This window comes from Syngnathus floridae, chromosome 12 (assembly GCF_059516105.1).
Source record: "Syngnathus floridae isolate MCC-2025c chromosome 12, RoL_Sflo_1.0, whole genome shotgun sequence".
Classification (NCBI taxonomy): domain Eukaryota; kingdom Metazoa; phylum Chordata; class Actinopteri; order Syngnathiformes; family Syngnathidae; genus Syngnathus; species Syngnathus floridae.
This window is the reverse complement of record NC_142424.1, coordinates 13688472-13708495: the sequence shown is the minus strand read 5'-3', so window position 1 is coordinate 13708495 and position 20024 is coordinate 13688472. Positions and strand designations below refer to the sequence as shown.

General features: G+C 45.2%; 1 protein-coding gene across 2 annotated transcripts in view; it reads right to left on the bottom strand.

Moving 5' to 3' along the window:
• Window positions 1-20024, bottom strand: part of LOC148390109 (SWI/SNF-related matrix-associated actin-dependent regulator of chromatin subfamily B member 1) — a 77075-nt gene that overhangs the window by 7873 nt on the left and 49178 nt on the right. For both annotated transcript variants that reach the window (XM_088392558.1, XM_088392559.1), the window contains 3 exons: window positions 9945-10072; window positions 9713-9879; window positions 7896-8086 (listed from right to left, as the gene is read on the bottom strand). In XM_088392558.1, the coding sequence (XP_088248684.1) occupies window positions 7896-8086; window positions 9713-9879; window positions 9945-10072 (486 nt within the window). The remainder of the gene's footprint in view (window positions 1-7895; window positions 8087-9712; window positions 9880-9944; window positions 10073-20024) is intronic.

Here is a 20024-nt window from a genome sequence, read left to right as displayed (position 1 = left end):
CGCTGCAGGGCCTTCAAGTTCTGTTCAGTGCAGCTACCACCCCAGACAGCGATGCAACTGGTGAGGACGCTCTCAATGGTGCCACGCTAGAATGTAGACAGGACTGCCTGAGGAGCACATGCACGCCTGAGCTTCCGCAGGAAGTACAGGCAGCGCTGAGCTTTCTTTGCCGGTGACGCGGTGTTTGCGGACCAGGAGAGGTCCTCACTGATGTGCACCCCCAGGAACTTGGTGCAGCTCACCCTCTCCACCACAGCACCGTCGATGATCAGCGGCAGGTGTTTTGTGTGACTCTTCCGGAAGTCAACAACGATTTCCTTGGTCTTGTTTACGTTCAGCAGGAGGTTGTTGTTGATCAACAACAAAAGTTCATATTAATACTTTGTTATATACTCTTTGTTGGCAATGACAGTGGTCAAACGTGTTCTGTAAATCTTCACAAGGTTTTCACACACCGTTGCTGGTATTTTGGGCCATTCCTCCATGCAGATCTCAAGAGTGATGTTTTGGGGCTGTCGCTGGGCAACACGGACTTTCAACTCCCTCCAAAGATTTTCTATGGGGTTGAGATCTGGAGACTGGCAAGGCCACAGACAATAAAATGCTTCTTACGAAGCTCCTTTGTTGCCCGGGCGGTGTGTTTGGCATTTGTCATGCTGAAAGACCCAGCCACATTTCAACTTCAATGCCCTTGCTGATGGAAGTTGGTTTTCACTCAAAATCCCACGATACATGGCCCCATTCATTCTTTCCTTTTGACGGATCAGTCGTCCTGGTCCCCTTGCAGAAAAACAGCCCTAAAGCATGCTGTTTCCACCCCCACGTTTCATAGTAGGTATGGATGCAACTCTGCATTCTTTCTCTTCCAAACACGACGAGTTGAGTTGTTACTAAAGAGTTCTATTTTGATTTCATCAGACCATATGACATTGTCCCAATCCTCTTCTGGATCATCCAAATGCTGTCTAGCAAACTTCAGACGAGCCTGGACATGTACTGGCTTAAGCAGGGGGACACATCTGGCACTTCAGGGTTTGAGTCCCTGGCGGCGTAGTGTGTTATTGATGGTAGTCTTTGTTACTTTGGTCCCAGCTCTCTGCAGGTCATTCACGAAGTGCCCCCGTGTGGTTCTGGGATTTTTGTTCACTGTTCTTGTGATCATTTTGACCCCACAGGATGAAATCTTGCATGGAGCTCCAGATCAAGGGAGTGGTCTTGTTTGTCTTCCATTTCCTAATAATTGCTCCCACAGTTGATTTCTTCACACCAAGCTGCTGACCTATAGCAGATTCAGTCTTCCCAGCCTGGTGCAGGTCTACAATTTTTTTTCTGGTGTCCTTTGACAGCTCTTTGGTCTTGGCCGTTGTAGCCCAGCGACAGCCCTAAAACCTCACTGCTGTCGAGGACATCTGCATGGAGGAATGGGCCAAAATACCAACAACGGTGTGTGAAAACCTTGTGAAGACTTACAGAAATCGTTTGACCTCTGTCTTTGCCAACAAAGAGTATATAACAAAGTATTAATATTTTGTTATTGAACAAATACATATTTTCCAACATACCGTATTTTCACGACCAAAGGGCGCACCGTACTAAAAAGCGCAGTCTCAGTTATGTGTGCCATTACGGTATTTAACACACACATAAGGCGCACCGCATCATAGAGCGCATGCATGCCATGATTTAAGGTAAACAAAAATCGGTTGTACTTTATTCTACTGTTTAACCATGTACTCTACTGTACTCACATCATTGTTGATCGATATTCATACGCAAATCCATTCAAGTCCTCATCTTCTGTATCCAAATTAAACAATTGGTACATTCATTTTTTATATTAATTTAGGATTATAATTTTTGGGTATTTATTATTTTCCCAACATGCACAACTTTCAAGCAAGTGTAACACATGATTTAGTAACCAATTGGTACTTTCATTTTTGTATATCAATACAGGGATTATAATTTTTTTGTATTTATTATTTTCCCAACATGCTGTAACAATGTAGTACATATTTATGTTTTAACCTGCTTAAGTTTTTGTTTGTGAATTGCTCCTTTTTCGCAGGAGCAGATAAAGAAAAGGAGAGAACGAGAGTGCCCGATTGGTTGTTAAAAAATAATAAAGATGCAGTTGAACACAGTCCTGCCGATCGGTGATTTTTTAGCAAGGAAGGCACCAGAAAGATACATCACTGAGTCCCAATTGTAATCCACCATACAACAGCCCCCCAAAACCAAGGTACCACAACATTTAAAGATTACACTAGCATTGATGGTACATCAACCGGGTTGTTAGCGACTTTAACAACCCAAAGAAGGCCACAATATATCATAGAGAAGGAAATAACTTCCAAAATAGACTCACTTGAACAGTGTTACTTGTGGTTCCAGAGAGATGGTATTGATCCCAAAGAAAGTGAAAGATGTCCTGCTAATCCACAGTTGTATTCTCCCAAACTGCTCAAGCAGTTGTCTTTAATATGTTTGCCACCAACAGTTTTTTGCGCATAGTTGATGTATCAATAAAATCCAATCTTAAGCCTTTCTGTGGTCAGATGTTGGGTGAGAGGCTGTTGTTCTCCTGCTATACCTGCGCGGTAGTTTGAGTTGAAGCTTCAGCAAGGGGATTGGTTGAAAACTGTGAGGGCGGAGTTAGGGTGTCACAAACCAATAAAGGTGGTGTTAGTGACGTCACAAACTGATCTGCTAAAGCAGCCCATTTGAGAGTGCTGTTTGAACTATGTCAGACATGTCCAAAGTCCGGCCCGCGGGCCAATTGCGGCCCGTGGTCAAATTTCATCAGGCCCGCAGCCTCTGTCATAAAATCTATAATATGTGGCCCGCCACCACTGTTGACCAGCGCATAAAATACACACGTACAAAAGTTATTTTATATTTAGTCAGAAGAGGGCAGCGGCACTTGGTCGAACTCTGGCTGCATGATCCCTGTGTGACACTTTCCTGCCAAGTTCCGAAATGGCGACCGCGAGTAAAAAAAGGAAAGTTGACCGTGAGAGCAGGCGCTTCCAGGACAAGTGGAAATTGGACTATTTTTTCACTGAAATACAAAGCAACTGTGTCTGCCTAATTTTGCCAAGAGACTGTGTCTGTTTTTAAGGACTACAATGTCAAGAGACACTACCAGTCGAAACATACCGACATGTACGACAAGCTAACGGGGAACAAACACAGCGAAAAACTTAAGCAACTGGAAGCTGGTTTAACGTCACAGCAGCGATTTTTCACAAGAGCCCGAGAGTCGAATGAAAATGTCACAAAGGCGAGCTACGAGGTGGCAGCGCTGATTGCTAAGCACTGCAAACCTTTTACCGAGGGTGAATTTATCAAACACTGCATGATGACAATGGTGGAGAAAATCTCTCCTGAGAAGAAGCAAGAGTTTGCCAATGTTTGCCTGGCTCGTAACACTGTGGCACGGAGAATTGAAGATGTTTCATCGGATATTAAGAGACAGTTGGAGGCCAGAGGAAAGAAGTTTGACTTTTTTTCCTTAGCTTGCGACGAAAACACGGACGCATCTGACACCGCTCAGTTACTTATTTTTTTGAGAGGAGTGGACAGTGAAATGACCGTGACTGAAGAGCTACTTAACCTCCAGAGCCTTAAAGACCAAACAAGAGCAACAGATTTATTCGTTTCTGTTTGCTCTGCCGTAGATGACATGAAACTCCCGTGGGATAAAGTTTCTGGAATTATCACGGACGGCGCACCTGCCATGGCTGGCGAACGGAGTGGATTATCAACCCGTATCTGTAACAAAGTCGTCGAGCAAGGAGGTAAAGCTGTAAAACTTAATTGCATTATTCACCAGGAAGTTCTACGTGCCGAACATCTCAAATATGATCATGTTATGAAACTGGTAATAAAGGCTATTAATTATATTTGCTCCAAAGCCTTGTGCCACCGTCAGTTTCAACAGTTTCTATTCGACATCCAGGCTGAATACGGAGATGTTGTCTATCACAACGATGTGAGATGGCTCAGTCGAGGGTCTGCACTGCAGCGCTTCTACTCTCTTAGGCGGTAAATCAGAGAGTTCATGGCAAAAAAGGGACAATCAATCCCAGAAATATCTGACCGAGTTTGGCTGGCTGATTTGGGTTTTTTAGTTGACACAACAAAGCACCTGAACGTGCTGAACACTAGCCTTCAGGGGCCAAATGCAGTGATTAGCCAACTGTATTCACACATCAAAGCCTTTGGAACTAAGCTGCAACTTTTCCAAAGGCACCTGTCACAAACGCAGCCCAATACCACACACTTCCCAGCGCTGCAGGGAATCATGACCAGCTTTCCACAGAGCGACATCAACACGCAAACAAGGAGGTATGCAGTAGACATCTCATCTCTGGCTGTGGAGTTCCAACAACGCTTTCTTTTCTCCATGGACCCTGATAATGCTCCGGACCACCTGCAGCTGGAGCTCATTGAGCTGCAGTGTGACGACGAGTGCCGCAGTTGACACCAACAGCTTTCTCTTGCGAACTTTTACCGCCAGCTGGATGAATGCAGGTTCCAAGAGATTCGAACATTTGCTAAGAAAATGCTGAGCTTGTTTGGCTTGACGTATTTGTGTGAGAAGACCTTTTCGGTTATGAACATTAACAAGAGCCGCCTGACGACACAACTAACTGACTCTCACCTGCGTGACATCTTGCGCATCAAAACCACTACCTTTGAGCCAGACCTGGCCTATGTACTGCAGTCCAAATCTCAGTATCACCCTTCACATTAGTGCAGGCAAGTCATCTGTCTGTCATCTGAGACGACTAAATTCTAAAATCTCAGTGAATACATTTTGTTTTGTGACTATCAAAACCACAGTTATAAATATATATGCACTGAGACTTGTGGTCAATGTTTGCACATCTGAATAAGATTAACTATTTCTCTGTTTTGAATTTAAAAGTTCCAATAATATGACATGTCTACAGTGAACATTTAATTACCAAAAATATGTCATGTTTCAAATGAACCTAAGACATGTTTAAGCTTCTTAAAATATAAATAAAAAAAGGCAAATATGAAATGAGTGACTTAGTAAATTTGTTTAGATTTATTTGTGTTCTATGTGAGTAATGTCAGGCTGAATGGTCGGCCCTCACACATTTTCACCTCACCAAATCTGGCCCTCTTTGCAAAACGTTTGGACACCCCTGAGCTATGTTGATACAAACAGCAAGGGAAACTTTGGTCAAACAAATTTGGGGAAATAGTCAGGCTGGGGGATGCATAGTTATGAACAAATACCGTAATTTTCGGACTATAAACCGCACCAGCTAACATTCGGGGATTTTAGTTTTTTGTCTTATACAAGCCACACCGGACTATAAACCGCACGTGCGCACGAGTTATTTACAAAGAAAGACAGTACACAGAAAGCCTTTTTAAAGTTTTAATAATATACTTTAACATGTCTATCTAAACGCTGCCTGTGACGCAGCAGTAGTACCGCAGCAACATGGAAGTGTGCACGCGAGTTCTTTACAAAGAAAGACGGTAAACAGAAAGCCTTTTTAAAGTTTTAATAACATACCTTAACATTTCTTTCCAGACACTGCCTGTGACGCGGCAGTAATACCGCAGCAACACAGCACTAATAGGGCTGGATTAAAAAAAACATACCGGTAAAAGTCACTGAGACGCGCGGTAACACAGCAGCAACACGGTAGCACAGCACTAACAGGGCTGGTTAAAAAAACATACCAGTAAAAGTAAAAAAAGAGCCAGTAAAAGCCGTCTTCATCTTCCTCCTGTGCACTGAATCCATCGAAGCCTTCCTCCTCAGTGTCCGATTGGAATAGTGTTAGATATCCTTCGCCACACACTTTCTCAGTCTCACTTTCGTCGTTGCTTTTATGCATTTCTTCTAGCATTTTTCATGATGAGGTCTGTTGATGCTAATTTTATTCATGCACGAAGCACTAAGTTACATTAAACTAGCGAGCTACACGTATAGCTCCATAATGACGGTTTGTGTATAAAAGCTTCCTTTCAGTAATGTTCTGTCTCTTCTGTGTGTGAATTATTCGGCACTATTTGCCTGGCGGAGGGACATGCGATCAACACACCACTTTTCTCCCCAGTGACCGTGTCACATATCCCTCCGCCCAGCAAAGCGGTGCCGCACAACAGCGGTCCACAGCCTTTTTACGAGTTTATAAAAGTAATCAAGTCATCACAAAAATCACGGAAAAAATTCTTTTTTTGTCCCCCATAATGACGGTTTGTGTATAAAAGCTTCCTTTCAGTAATGTCCGTCTTGATCTCGTTCTGTCTCTTCTTTGTGTGAATTATACGGCACTATTTGCCTGGCAGATGGACATGCGATCAACACAGCACTTTTCTCCCCAGTGACCGTGTCACATATCCCTTTGCCCAGCAAAGCAGTGCCGCACAACAGCGGTCCACAGCCTTTTTACGAGTGTATAAAAGTGATCAAGTCATCACAAAAATCATGGAAAAAAAATCACATATAAGCCGCAGGGTTCAGAATTTGAGAAAAAAGTCGCGGTTTATAGTCCAAAATTTGCGGTACCTAAAAAAATAGAGAATTTCATTTGAGGGCCCCTTTAAACGCCCTAACCCTTTGCCCATCCTTCCTATCTTCTCTGTCTTGTCAACCTGTAAAGATTTTCTCCTCTTCTTTGGTGTCCAACGTACGTCATTATATGCCTTGTTTGGCCTTTGTCACCTTGATATCTCCGTATCTTCATGTATTCTTGTCTCCAATCCTCAGACCTCTCAGTGTCCTACTTCTTTGCCAACTTCTTTCCTTTTATGGATTCCCGCACTTTCAGGCTCCACCACCCAAAGGGTGTTTGTTCCATTTCTTACCACTGAGAGCCTTTCTCACCACTTCTCCACATTTCACCGCACAACACTCCATCTCTCAGCTTCCACCACATGGTTCTCTGATCAGCACGGGCAAAGCTAAGATGGGGGTGGGAACCCAGACCCCCCCTGAACTATTCCTGGACCCCATGAGTGCCAGGCCAGATAATTAACTTTTGAGTATTTTCCTGTTTTTCAGTGATTTCTCTTCAATATTTCCATACGTCACTGTTAGAAAAATTGTATATGTTATCATGCGATCTCTAATGAGTACTTATTCATAATGTTACTGCTCAGTATGCTTGCTGCTTTGCCTTGCTTATTCTTATCTTGTGTAACAGAACAGAAGGATTACGGCTGAGTCAGGGGCGAGATGATGGTTGTGTCAAACAAGATAATGCTGACATCTCAGCAGAAAAATGACATCCACCAGAACAGATCACATCAAACGATGCGTCATGAACCTTCTGATCTTCCTTAAAGAACATCACTTTCTCTTTTTATCTCTCGGAATATTGCTTAAACTGTTTTGCTGATATAGCCATATCTGCACGCAACACTTTGTGCATTACTTTTTGTTTCTTTTCTTACGAGACGAAGCCCACAATCTTTTTTTCCCCTCACCCTCAGGGGCTAATCGTCTCACACTGTGGGTAGGGCGTTCCAAATAAAAAGAGCGAGGAGTGTAAACAGATTTTTAGTGTAGTCAGATTGTAGAAAGCAATCTGTATTGCACTCCTCGCAAGAAAAATCAATATTCTGCCTCACTTGTTTTTTGTCTGCTGATCCTTTTCTCTTATTCAGATATTCAGTTAGCAGTTTGAACCTAACAGTCACCATAGGAAACATCAGCATTTTCAAAAGAAATTTGGGGTTTTGTAATTTTTATTTTTAGTTTTGCACCCCCACACACACCCAAAGAAAAATATCCAAGCTCCGCCAGTGCTGCTCTGACACCAACAGAGTAATCTTACACAACACCGTCCGATAAAACTTAATAATCTACAATCAAAATCGAAAATGCTTGTGTGAGTTACCTGAAGGCATATGTTCTCTGGTGCCAGCTAAGTTGTCCTCGAATGCTGTAGGCAATTGTCGTCACAAATTCCCCCCCTAGGCCTAGTTCAGAGCACAACTTCAGTGCAAAGGACTCAGGGGAGTTTTCATGTTCTGACATGTCCCATTCAAACTGGTCCACAAGTGAGATGTTTCCCACATGGATGTTGAGCTGGATTAAAAGGAGAGAAAACAAACAAACAAACAAACAAACAAACAAACAAACAAACAAACACACACACACAAAGCTCTTAATAAAAAATGTATGACAAACAACAATCAGCTAAAGGTCTTTTTGAAAGAAGATAACCAGTCAAGATCGAGAGTATTCCCTGAAATGTATTCAGATGGCCATCCCACAACCTTAACCACTTGTAAACAAAATGTAAAAACTCGAGTGCATCGCAAAAAATTCAAGCTTAAGAGATATATTTCAATAAAACCAAAATGTGAAAAGACTGAAATGATTCATACCATGATCACAGAAATTCCTGCACAAATGAAAAAAGCTACTAATTGTGCCACATTTGGTTTACAATACTATGATTGATTTCTTGTTGTTCCTTACAGGTATATATTGTGTTTTGAACTTTCACACGAACAGTTTGGGTTATTTGATTGAAATCATGATTTAAATAATACAGCTGAAGCTCGATTTTATGCACTTCAATTCTACATGACAGGCTAACGCGGTTTGGTCATGGACCACAATTGTTTTGCTTGTAAATACATTGAATTGAACATAGAACTTTGCACACACTTCACGCTTGGCAAAATACCATAATTTCACAACCATAGGGCGCACATAAACGCCTTTACTTTTCTCAAAAAATGAAGGTGCGCCTTTTGTGGGGACCAAAATCAAAAATCTGTAAAGTTGTTTTGTGTGACTTCCATAATATACAGGTGTAGACGTAGATCGGGACAACAACAAAAAAATCAGAAGACTAGACGTAACACGTAGAGGAGTACGTACGTTCGCCGCCATTGCTTTGTGTGGCTTCCGCCACGTAGATCGGGACAAAAAAAACAATCACAGGACAAGACGTGTCATGTAAAGGAGTACGTACGTTCGCAGATATGGCCTCCGCCATACAAAACGTAATATACAGGCACTCGATGAACCAATCAGCGGACATTACGTTTTACGTCGATCGGGGGCGGTAAACCAGTCAGACGACTGGATGTAACACGTAGAGGAGTACGCACCTCCGCCGCCATTGGCTTCTGCTACACAGAGACGTGATATACAGGCACCCATTTGCTTACGTTTACGTTTGCTTACGAGGCACAATCAGAGGACTTAGAGGAATACGTAGAGGAAGACATACCTCCGCATAGACAGAGACATGCTTACGAGGCACAATTCCTGGAAAGCCGGGCCCATTGCCGAAGAGCAACGACGACACAATGACGAGGGAAATTGGCATGTCAGATGGCGAACTTGCCCAACTTTAATTTGGATACAGAAGATGAGGACTTGGACGGATTTGCGTATGAATATCAATTAACAATAATGGGAGTACGGTAGAATACATGGTTAAACAGCAGAATAAAGTACAACCGAACTTACTTTCTTGCTCCTGTGACTTTTTTTTTTTGTTTACCGTAAATCATGGCATGCATGCGCCCTATGATACGGTGCGCCCTATGTTTGCGTGTATTCACACCCGCACAAAGCGTTACAATCGAACCCTGGTCCGTTTAAAGTGGACCAAACAGTCAAGTCTGAATACACCCCGAGACTACAGGGAACAATTTAAAAAATGTTGAAACTTTACTTTGTATCAGAACGCACCTTGATGATGACCCTTTGGTCTGCCTGCTCCTCTAAAATGCTGTCAGTGGGGTATGACTCGATCTGCTGACGTATGGCTGAGGTGATGGCAGGGACAAAAGTCAGAGGATTCAGATCCAAGTCATCACACAGAATTTCTGCAAACATTTCTGGGGTCATCAGTTTTTCTGTTGAGGAATGGAGTCAAAGTTAAAAAGAAATAAAATAACACATTCCTTGCAATTAACATTACCATTCATGTTCCATGTGAAAGCATCTCTGAGTTTTTGCCCATCTATCTCCATGTCAAGGCGAATGGGAACCAGCACTTCTATTTGGGCAGCATTCTCATGAATCACAGCAGGGTCATGATCATCAAAACTACGGAGAGATAGGATTGGTCTTTTCATTCACATGCATACAGTACAACAAATGCTGAGTCAGGGGACATAAAAACAAACCAATGCTTAAAAATTCATTTCTAGTACCAAAGAGTTGATCAGTGTCTTTAACAAACAAACCACCAACGAGACAAAGAAAAACTCAAAACCAAGTGCCGATCAGACTGACTTGTACTCTCCCATGGATGTAGGGCTGCAGCAAACATTTATTTTGCTAATTGACTAATCACCAACAGTACCGAAATTAGTCGACTAATCAGATAAAATGTTGGTATGTATTGCACCAGCAAGGAGTTACTCTTATATGACCATCAATAGCTTATAGCTTGACTTCTTTAATGTGTGCACACATTAATAAGACAATTAAGATGATACACTGAAACCTCAACTTACGTACAGTACTTGATTTGTTCAATGATTGCATTCCTTGGTAGAGAATTTGGCAGAAGCAAATTTTCCCACAAGAATGAATACAAAATGTAAGATTAATGTTTAACTGCTTTACCTTAAAAGACGTGAAAACTTGCTATAAGAGTATAGGAGCTTGAGAGGGGTGGGGTGGGGTAGGAAATCATGTACCATACTTAATTCTACATTCGCTACACGTTCTTCTGACTACCCTCACCACTTTTTGCACTTGCTTGCTTAGAAGACACGATTGACTACAAAAACTCCGGACCAACTACGGTTGAACTTGTCAATTTGCTAACAGCGCGGAGACGAGCGCAGTAAGTGGCTGAGTAAAGGGTAGAGGCACGCACACACGTCACCTGACACGCTCTGACATAATTGCTCACGGGTTCAGATGTCGAATGTGGTTTGTAAGTGGAGGTGAAAAAATCTAAAGGCACCAGTTCGTATGTCAAAATGTTTGTAAGTACAGGTGTTTGCAAGTAGAGGTTTCACAGTAGTACAGTAGCACCCCGGAAGTCGACCGCCTCAGTACTCGTCATATTCGGATTTTGATGCAAAATGTCGGCAAAACATTTTTACTCCGATGTCGAGCAAAGCTTTGGAATCCGATATTATGCAGCCATATGGGGACACAAGTCAGCGTCTTCCCTGTGCCGGTCCCAAGCCCGGGTAAATACAGAGGGTTGTGTCAGGAAGGGCATCCGGCGTAAAAATTCTCATAGCGATCACTGAGGGGAAAAGCCGAAAGTAAAAGAAGATTTAGCGGATTTTAAGCCGTTGTGACACCCGACTGTGCAATGCGTTTCCGGAAAGCTGCACCCGCAAGACCACAAGATCACGGGTGTTCACACTGAAGAACTGAGTTCATGCAATAACAACCGTTTAAAAAGAGAGCTACTGTATTTGGAAACAACAGCCATCCTTTTGTTCACAATGATTCGCTTTTGGGAAATTAATTTCAAGACGTTGACTCTTCTAACATTGGTAAGTATGTTTTGTGTTTAAATTGTTTTATTTTGTTTTGTTTCATTTATTTCAAGCTCATTATTTGTCTTTTAAATGTCCGACTCGTGTCAAGTGCCATGTACAGTCTATTTTTGTTGTTTTTTGTGGTTTTATGTTTTTGTTTTAGACAAAATTAGACTAATTACATTTACTCGACGGCTTCGCTTCTAAACGCTCCTTCTGGAACAAATTAGCGTAGGAATTTACATTTAGGGAATTTACATTTACCCCTTCATTTACATTTATCCCTCCGTGAGTCGTCACCTTATCGCGGTGGAGGAATTTGCGCGCCCCAGTGATCCGAGGAGACATGTTGTCTGGGGCGTTATGCCACTGGTAGGGTCACCCATGGCAAAAAGGTCCTAGGTGAGGGGCCAGACAAAGCACGGCACACAAAAGCCCCTTATGAAGAAAAGCATAAATGGACTTCGTTTTTCCTCACCTGAACGCGGGTGACCGGGGCCCCCCTCTGGAGCCAGGCCTGGAGGTGGGGCTCGAAGGTGAGCGTCTGGTGGCCGGGCCTTCGCCCATGGGGCCCGAAAAGGAAACATGGGTCCCCTTTCCCATGGGCTCACCACCTGTAGGAGGAGCCAAAGGGGTCGGGTGCAGTGTAAGCTGAGCGGCGGCCAAAGGCAGAGACCTTGGCGGTCCGATCCACGGCTGCAGAAGCTGGCTCTTGGGACATGGAATGTCACCTCTCTGACTGGAAAGGAGCCGGAGCTGGTGTGCGAGGCAGAAAAATTCCGACTAGACATAGTCTTGCCTCCACACACAGTTTGGGTTCTGGTACAAGCCCTCTCGAGAGGGGCTGGACTCTCTTCCACTCTGGAGTTGCCCACGGTGAGAGGCGTCGAGCACTTATTGCCCCCCAGCTGGGCGCCTGCACATTGGGGTTCACCCTGGTGAACGAGAGGGTAGCCTCCCCTCGCCTTCAGGTGGGGGTGACAGGTCCTGACTGTTGTTTGTGTCTATGCCCCAAACGGCAGCTCAGAGTACCCATCCTTTTTGGAGTCCTTGGAAGAAGTGCTGGAGAGCGCTCCTTCTGGGGACTCCATCGTTCTACTGGGTGACTTCAATGCTCACGTGGACAATGGCAGTGAGAGCTGGAAGGCGTGATTGGGAGGAACGGCCTCCCCGATCTGAACCCGAGCGGTGTTCTATTATTAGACTTCTGTGCTCGACACGGATTGTCAATAATGAACACCATGTTCAAACGTAAGGGTGTCCATGTGTGCACTTGGCACCAGGACACCCTAGGCCGCCGTTCGATGATTGACTTTGTAGTTGTGTCATCGGCTTAGCGGCCGCATGTTTTGGACACTCGGGTGAAAAGAGGGGTGGAGCTGTCAACTGATCACCACCTGGTGGTAGGTTGGCTCCGATGGTGGGGGAAGATGCCGGTCCGACCTGGCAGGCCCAAATGTATTGTGAGGGTCTGCTGGGAATGTCTAGCAAAATCCCTTGTCAGGAAGAGCTTCAACTCCCACCTCCGGCAGAGCATTTCCCACATTCCGGAGGAAGTGGGGGACACTGAGTCCGAATGGACCATGTTCCGTGCATCCATTGTTGAGGCAGCCGACCGGAGTTGTGGCCGTAAGGTTGTTGGTGCCTGTCGTGGCGGCAATCCCCGAACCTGGTGGACACCGGTGGTAAGGGATGCCGTCAAGCTGAAGGAGGCCTATTGGGCCGTTTTGGCCTGTGGGACTCCGGAGACAGCTGACAGGTAAAGGATGGCCAAGCGGAGCGTGGCTTCGGCAGTTGCTGAGGCAAAAACCCGGGGGAGGAGTTTGGCGAGACCATGGAGAATGACATTCGGACAGCTTCGAGGGAATTCTTGTCCACCATCCGGCGTCTCAGGAGGGGGAAGCAGTGCACCGTCAACACTGTTTACAATGGAGATGGCGTGCTGCTGACCTCGACTCGGGACGTCGTGAGTCAGTGGGGAGAGTACTTTGAAGACCTCCTCAATTCCACTGACACGCCTTACATTGTGGAAGCAGGGCCTGGAGACTCTGAGGTGGACTCTCCAATCTCTGGGGTCTAAGTCACTGAGGTAGTTAAAAAACTCCTCTGGGGCAAGGCCCCGGGGGTGGATGTAATCCGCCCAGAATTTTTAAAGGCTCTGGATGTTGTGGGGCTGTCATGGCTGACACGCCTCTACAGCATTGTGTGGACATCAGGGACAATGCCTCTGGATTGGCAGACTGGTTCCCCTTTTTAAGAAGAGCGAACGGAGGATGTGTTCCAACCATAGGGGAATCACACTCCTGAGCCTCCCTGGTAAGGTCTATTCAGGGGTGCTGGAGAGGAGGGTCAGTCGGGAGGTCGAACCTCAGATTCAGGAGGAGCAGTGTGGCTTTCGTTCTGGCCGTGGAACAGTGGACCAGCTCTACACCCTCGGCAGGATCCTCGAGGGGGCATGGGAGTTCGCTCAACCAGTCCATGTCCATGTGTTTTGTGGACTTGGAGAAGGCGTTCGACCGTGTCCCTCGGGAAGTTCTGTGCAGGCTGCTTCGGGAGTACGGGGTGCCGAGCCAACTAATAAGGGTGGTTTGGTCCCTGTATCACCGATGCCAGAGTTTGGTCCGCATTTCCGGCAGTAAGTCGGATTCGTTCCCAGTGAGGGTTGGACTCGGCCAAGGCTGCCCTTTGTCACCGATTATGTTCCTAACTTTTAAGGACAGAATTCCTAGGCGCAGCCGAGGCGTTGAGGGTTTCCGGTTTGGGGACCTCAGCATCGCGTCTCTGCTTTTTGCAGACGATGCAATGCTGTTGGCTTCTTCAATCCGTGATCTCCAGCTCTCACTGGGGCGGTTCGCAGCCGAGTGTGAAGCGGTCGGGATGAGGGTCAGCACCTCCAAATCCGAGGCCATGGTCCTCGGTCGGAAAAGGGTGGAATGCCCACTCCGGATCGGGGATGAGGTCCTGCCCCAAGTGGAGGAGTTCAAGTACCTTGGGGTCTCGTTCACGAGTGAGGGCAGGATGGAGCGAGAGATCGACAGGCGGATCGGTGCAGCGTCGGCAGTAATGCGGACTTTGTACCGGTCCGTCATGGTGAAGAGAGAGCTGAGCCAAAAGGCAAAGCTCTCAATTTACCAGTCGATCTACGCTCCTACCCTCACCTATGGTCACGAGCTATGGGTCGTGACCGAAAGAACGAGATCCCGGATACAAGCGGCCGAAATGAGTTTCCTCTGCAGGGTGTCCGGGCTCTCTCCTAGAGATAAGGTGAGAAGCTCGGTCATCCAGGAGGGACTCGGAGTAAAGCCGCTGCTCCTACACGTTGAGAGGAGCCAGATGAGGTGGCTCGGGCATCTCATCAGGATACCTACTGGACGCCTTTCTGGGGAGGTGTTCCGGGCATGTCCCACCGATAGGAGACCTCGCGGACGACCCCGGACGCGCTGGAGAGACTATATCTCTCGACTGGCCTGGGAACGCCTTGGGATCCCCCGGGATGAGCTGGATGAAGTGGCTGGGGAGAGGGAAGTCTAGGAGTCCCTCCTAAAGCTCCTGAACCCGTGACCCAACCCCGGATAAGCGGAAGAGGATGGATGGATGGAATTTACATTTATCCTCACCATAAGTTCACTGTGGTGCTGTTTGCATTATTACTTTTCATTTTCATTTACTGAGAAGAACAAGGGATGTTAGCGTTCACCTCAGGTGGATGTTGCGGCTCTGAGTCACGAGTCACGAGGAGATGCAGGTTTTGTCCTATAACAGGCGTTTTTTTTTTTTCAAGCCCACCCAACATACAGAGCCATCTCCTCTACATCCATGTCACAATCCGCGGTGACTTCCATGGCAGTAGGAGAAATCAACAATAACAAAAATACACCATACCTGGTGAAGAAATGGCCAGGACAATCACAATGATGATTATTGTAAACTCACAGAAAGCCCATAAATGAATAGAAACAACATCAATGAAACATATTGATATTGAAACATACAGTTGAGACTCTCACACCCTCCCCCACTTGAAAGATGTCATCTTGACTTAACACTCACATCAAGGTAAACAATTTTCCACATACCCCGACAACTATACACTGCAATTGTGTGTAATCCTGAAAAGTTCAGTGTAAGCATTCAACAGCTCAACATTTGCAATAACCAATAACAAAAAAAAAGGCTTGCATACATATGTGGCATTTGTCTATGCTCACATTACAGCAATGTTTTCCCAGGTCTTACAATCTCAAAGTTGGCCGTATTTGCCTCCTTATTTCAATAAACAGAAATACATTGGTTGTTCATTTGACCTAGAAATGCAAAGAGGTCAAATAAACAATTAAAGCATTCTTAACCAAGGTTGCCAAAAACCTCTAACACCAAAAGATTTAGCTGCTACTCTCCTCTCTGTGAAAGTCGGTTGACCCAGAGTATTGTAAGTCAAAATTTGTGGCTTCCGCCTCTCTGTCTTCGGGTATGAACTCCCCTGCTCTGTTGCTCTTGCGTCTTTGGAATCTGACCCATCAGCTACATATATCTTCTGCATCTGCAATGTATTCAATGTCTCCACGGACATCTTTAACGTTTCCCTGCAGCAGGCCATCGTCCCCTCGTGTTTCAAGGCTGCCACCATCATTCCTGTGCCGAAGAAACCTGCACCGTCCTGCTTCAATGACTCCCGCCCTGTGGCACTGACGCCCATCATCATGAAGTGCTTTGAGCGGCTGGTCATGGAGCACATCAAGTCCGTTTTCCCCCCCACCATTGACCCTTTCCAGTTTGTGTACCGTGCCAAGCGGTCCTCTGAGGATGCCATCTGCTCTGCCCTCCACTCGGCCCTCACCCACCTGGAGAGAAAGGACTCATATGTGAGGTTGCTGTTTGTGGACTTCAGCTCTGCCTTCAACACCATTGTGCCGCAGCGACTCATCTCCAAACTCGACGAGCTGGGCCTCAGTACCTCCCTCTGCAACGGGCTACTGGACTTCCTCTGTCGGAGGCCTCAGGTGGTGCATGTTGGCGACAAAATCTCCGCCAGCATCACGCTGAGCACGGGGCCCCCCCAGGGCTGCGTGCTCAGTCCATTGCTCTTCACCCTGCTGACGCATGACTGCTCTGCGACCTACAGCGACAACCGCATAGTGAAGTTTGCTGACGACACGACTCTGGTGGGTCTCATCACGAAAGGCGACGAGACTCGGTACAGGTCGGAAGTTGACCTTCTGACCACGTGGTGCAGGGACAACAACCTCCTGCTGAACGTCAATAAGACCAAGGAAATCATTGTTGACTTCCGGAAGGGTCACACAACACACCTGCCGCTGATCATCGACGGTGCTGTGGTGGAGAGGGTGAGCTGCACCAAGTTCCTGGGGGTGCACATCAGTGAGGACCTCTCCTGCTCCGCAAACACCTCGTCACTGGCAAAGAAAGCTCAGCGCCGCCTGTACTTCCTGCGGAAGCTCAGGCGTGCATGTGCTCCTCAGGCAGTCCTGTCTACATTCTACCGTGGCACCATTGAGAGCGTCCTCACCAGTTGCATCGCTGTCTGGGGTGGTAACTGCACTGAACAGAACTTGAAGGCCCTGCAGCGCATAGTGAATACGGCTAGTAAGATTATTGGTGCTTCGCTCCCCTCCCTGAAGGACATTTACACCTCCCATCTCGCCCGCAAGGCAACCTCGATTGCCAGAGATGTGAGTCACCCGGCTCACTCTTTGTTTGACCTTCTGCCCTCTGGGAAGATGTACAGGAGCCTGCGCTCCCGCACCACCAGACTCGCCAACAGCTTCTTTCTCCAGGCTGTTAGGGCCCTGAACTCGCTACCCCCTTCTGCGTAGCGTGCGGCACTGTTGCGCTATTTTCGGGAATGTCTGCTGTACGCGCACTTGCTCCTTTTTTTTTTCTGCTCCTCTTATTTATTTATTTATTGTTGTTATTTATTCAGCACGCTTTTGTTGTACTTGTTTACTTGTTTGTCTGTTGTGAGCCATGTCTTGTCACCGTGGGATGGGGGGAACAAAATTTCGGTTTCTTTGACTGTCTTTGGCATGTGGAGAAATTGACAATAAAGCTGACTTTGACTTTTTGACTACTCAACTTCCCTAACAGATGGAAAAGGGACTAGATCGACGCATTTCATCAGCTTGCTCGGAACTCTCTTGATCTGTGGGACAAATTCTGCTGTAGTGGGGTCCAGCAAAGGTGAGCCATGCGGCTTGCAGACAGACCATGTGACAGCATCCGATAAGTCCTCATCAGGATCCACTGTCTTTTACCTCTACCGGCTTACTTAACCGCATTCCTTGAGGCAATGTTGTAAGCCTCAATCATCCTGCTTCTCCATTTGCCAACATAGCCCTGATAGGAACCTGGGCTTTCTTCCTGCTCAATGCCAAATAGGTCAACAGGAAGCCTTGGTAATCTACCGAAAAGTAAGAAGAATGGCGAATAACCCATGGCCTCGTTAGAAGTACAATTGTACGCATTTATTACCTTGGGAAAGTGTATTTTCAAGTCCAATGTTTGTTCTTTGGTGAGTGTTCTCAGCATAAAGAGGAGACTCCTATTGAATCATTCTGTTAGTCCATTCCCATGAGGATGATATGGAGTTCTGTGAGATCTCTGTACACCAGACAACTCCTTCAGGTGACTTAAAAGCTTGCTTTCACACTCTCTCCCTAAATCCAAATCCAAAGCCAAATCTGAGCAAAAGTCATTAAACAGTCTTTCTCCCACAGAATTTGCTGATTTGTTGGTCATTGCATATGCCTGGGGAAAGCCTCTATAATGGTCCATGGCCACTAGACTATACTCTCAACCACCTTTACATTGTTCCAGATGAAGAAAGTCACCTGATACTAGCTGATAGGGGTGAGTGGTTACTATATTCTGCATTGATGCAAAAGTTTGTCTGTTTGGTCTTCTTTTCTTTAGACAATCGCATACATTCATGACAAAGTGTTCAATGTCTCTTTGCATTTTTGGCCAAAAAAAACAGTCCGTTACCAATGTTTTTGTTTTCTCTGAGCCTAAGTGGCCAATTTGTTTGTGCAGTTCATCCAATACAAGGGGGTGATATATCGAAGGGAGAAGCAATTGATTTTTGTTTGCAGTTACCCTGAACAATGTCCCGTCCCTCTTGAGCTTGTCCCACTCCCTGGCCAATGCCTTTACCTCTGCACTATCTGTTTTCAGCTCATATGCTAAAGGTCTCCTTTTTTCTTTGCATGTGACTATATATTTTACCTATCAGGGTACAAATGGATAATTTAAGTCTGGATAACTTAGGATAGGAGGACTGGACAGTTTATCAAAAAGATAACACAAAGCCTGATGGTGAGTGTCTATGTACCGTATTTTTCGGATTAAAAGTCGCACTGGAGTTTAAGTCGCATTTAGGGGGAAATTTATTTGACAAAATCCAACACCAAGAACAGACATGAACCAGCAACAACAGGCTAACGATACGGTATGCTAACGTGACATAAACACAAACGAGGAACTGAGAATGGGCCTAATGTAACATTAACAGTTATTCAAATGACTATAACATAAATAACACGTTTATCAAACCATCTGTGTCACTCCAAATCATTAAATCATGGAATTTGTCGTCCTTTCTGTAAACAACACTGCGTGTGCGGCGCAGCGCTGACGTCGTACTCGTCGTCAGCTGCAGTTCATATTATTCCACAGGCCCATATAACAATATATAAACTATATATCAAACAACAATAATATAAACAACAATTTTATCGAACCATCCGTGTCACTTTAAATCTTTAAATCCATCGGAATCTTCGTCTTGTGTCACTTAAAAAAAAAAAAACACAGCTGTTGACGCCGGAAGAATCTACGTGTGCCGCTGACGTCAAACTAGATATATCAAATAAATGTAATTTAAAGAACAATTTTAATGAACCATCCGTGACACTCTAAATCATTAAATCCATCGGAATATTCGTCCTCTGTGTCAATAAAAAAAAAAAAAAACACACACAGCTGTTGACGCCGGAACTACGTGCGCTGCTGACGTCAGACTAGATATATTAAATAAATGTAATATAAATAACAATTTTAACGAACCGTCCGTGTCACTCCAAATCATTAAATCCATCAGAAGATTCATCCTCTGTCAAAAAAAACAGCTGTTGATTCCGGACCTACGTGCGCCGCAATTATTCCACAGATCTACGTATATAACTATATTGTAGCGTGACCAAAGTACCAGGCAAGACGTGGGTTTGGTAACCGGCTCTTTATTTCACAAAACAAGAGCTCAACATATGAGCCAACACACGCAAGCGACCTGGATCGCTTTTCCAGTTCCCTGCTTTCTCTTGATCAAGCACTGCAAACCACAAACTACCCTTCAGGGTATCGAGCATGTCTTGTACAGGACTGTCTCAGAAAATAAGAATATTGTGATGAAGTTCTTTATTTTCTGTAATGCAAATAAAAAAACAAAAATGTCATACATTCTGGATTCATTACAAATCAACTGAAATATTGTAAGCCTTTTATTATTTTAATATTGCTGATTATGGCTTACA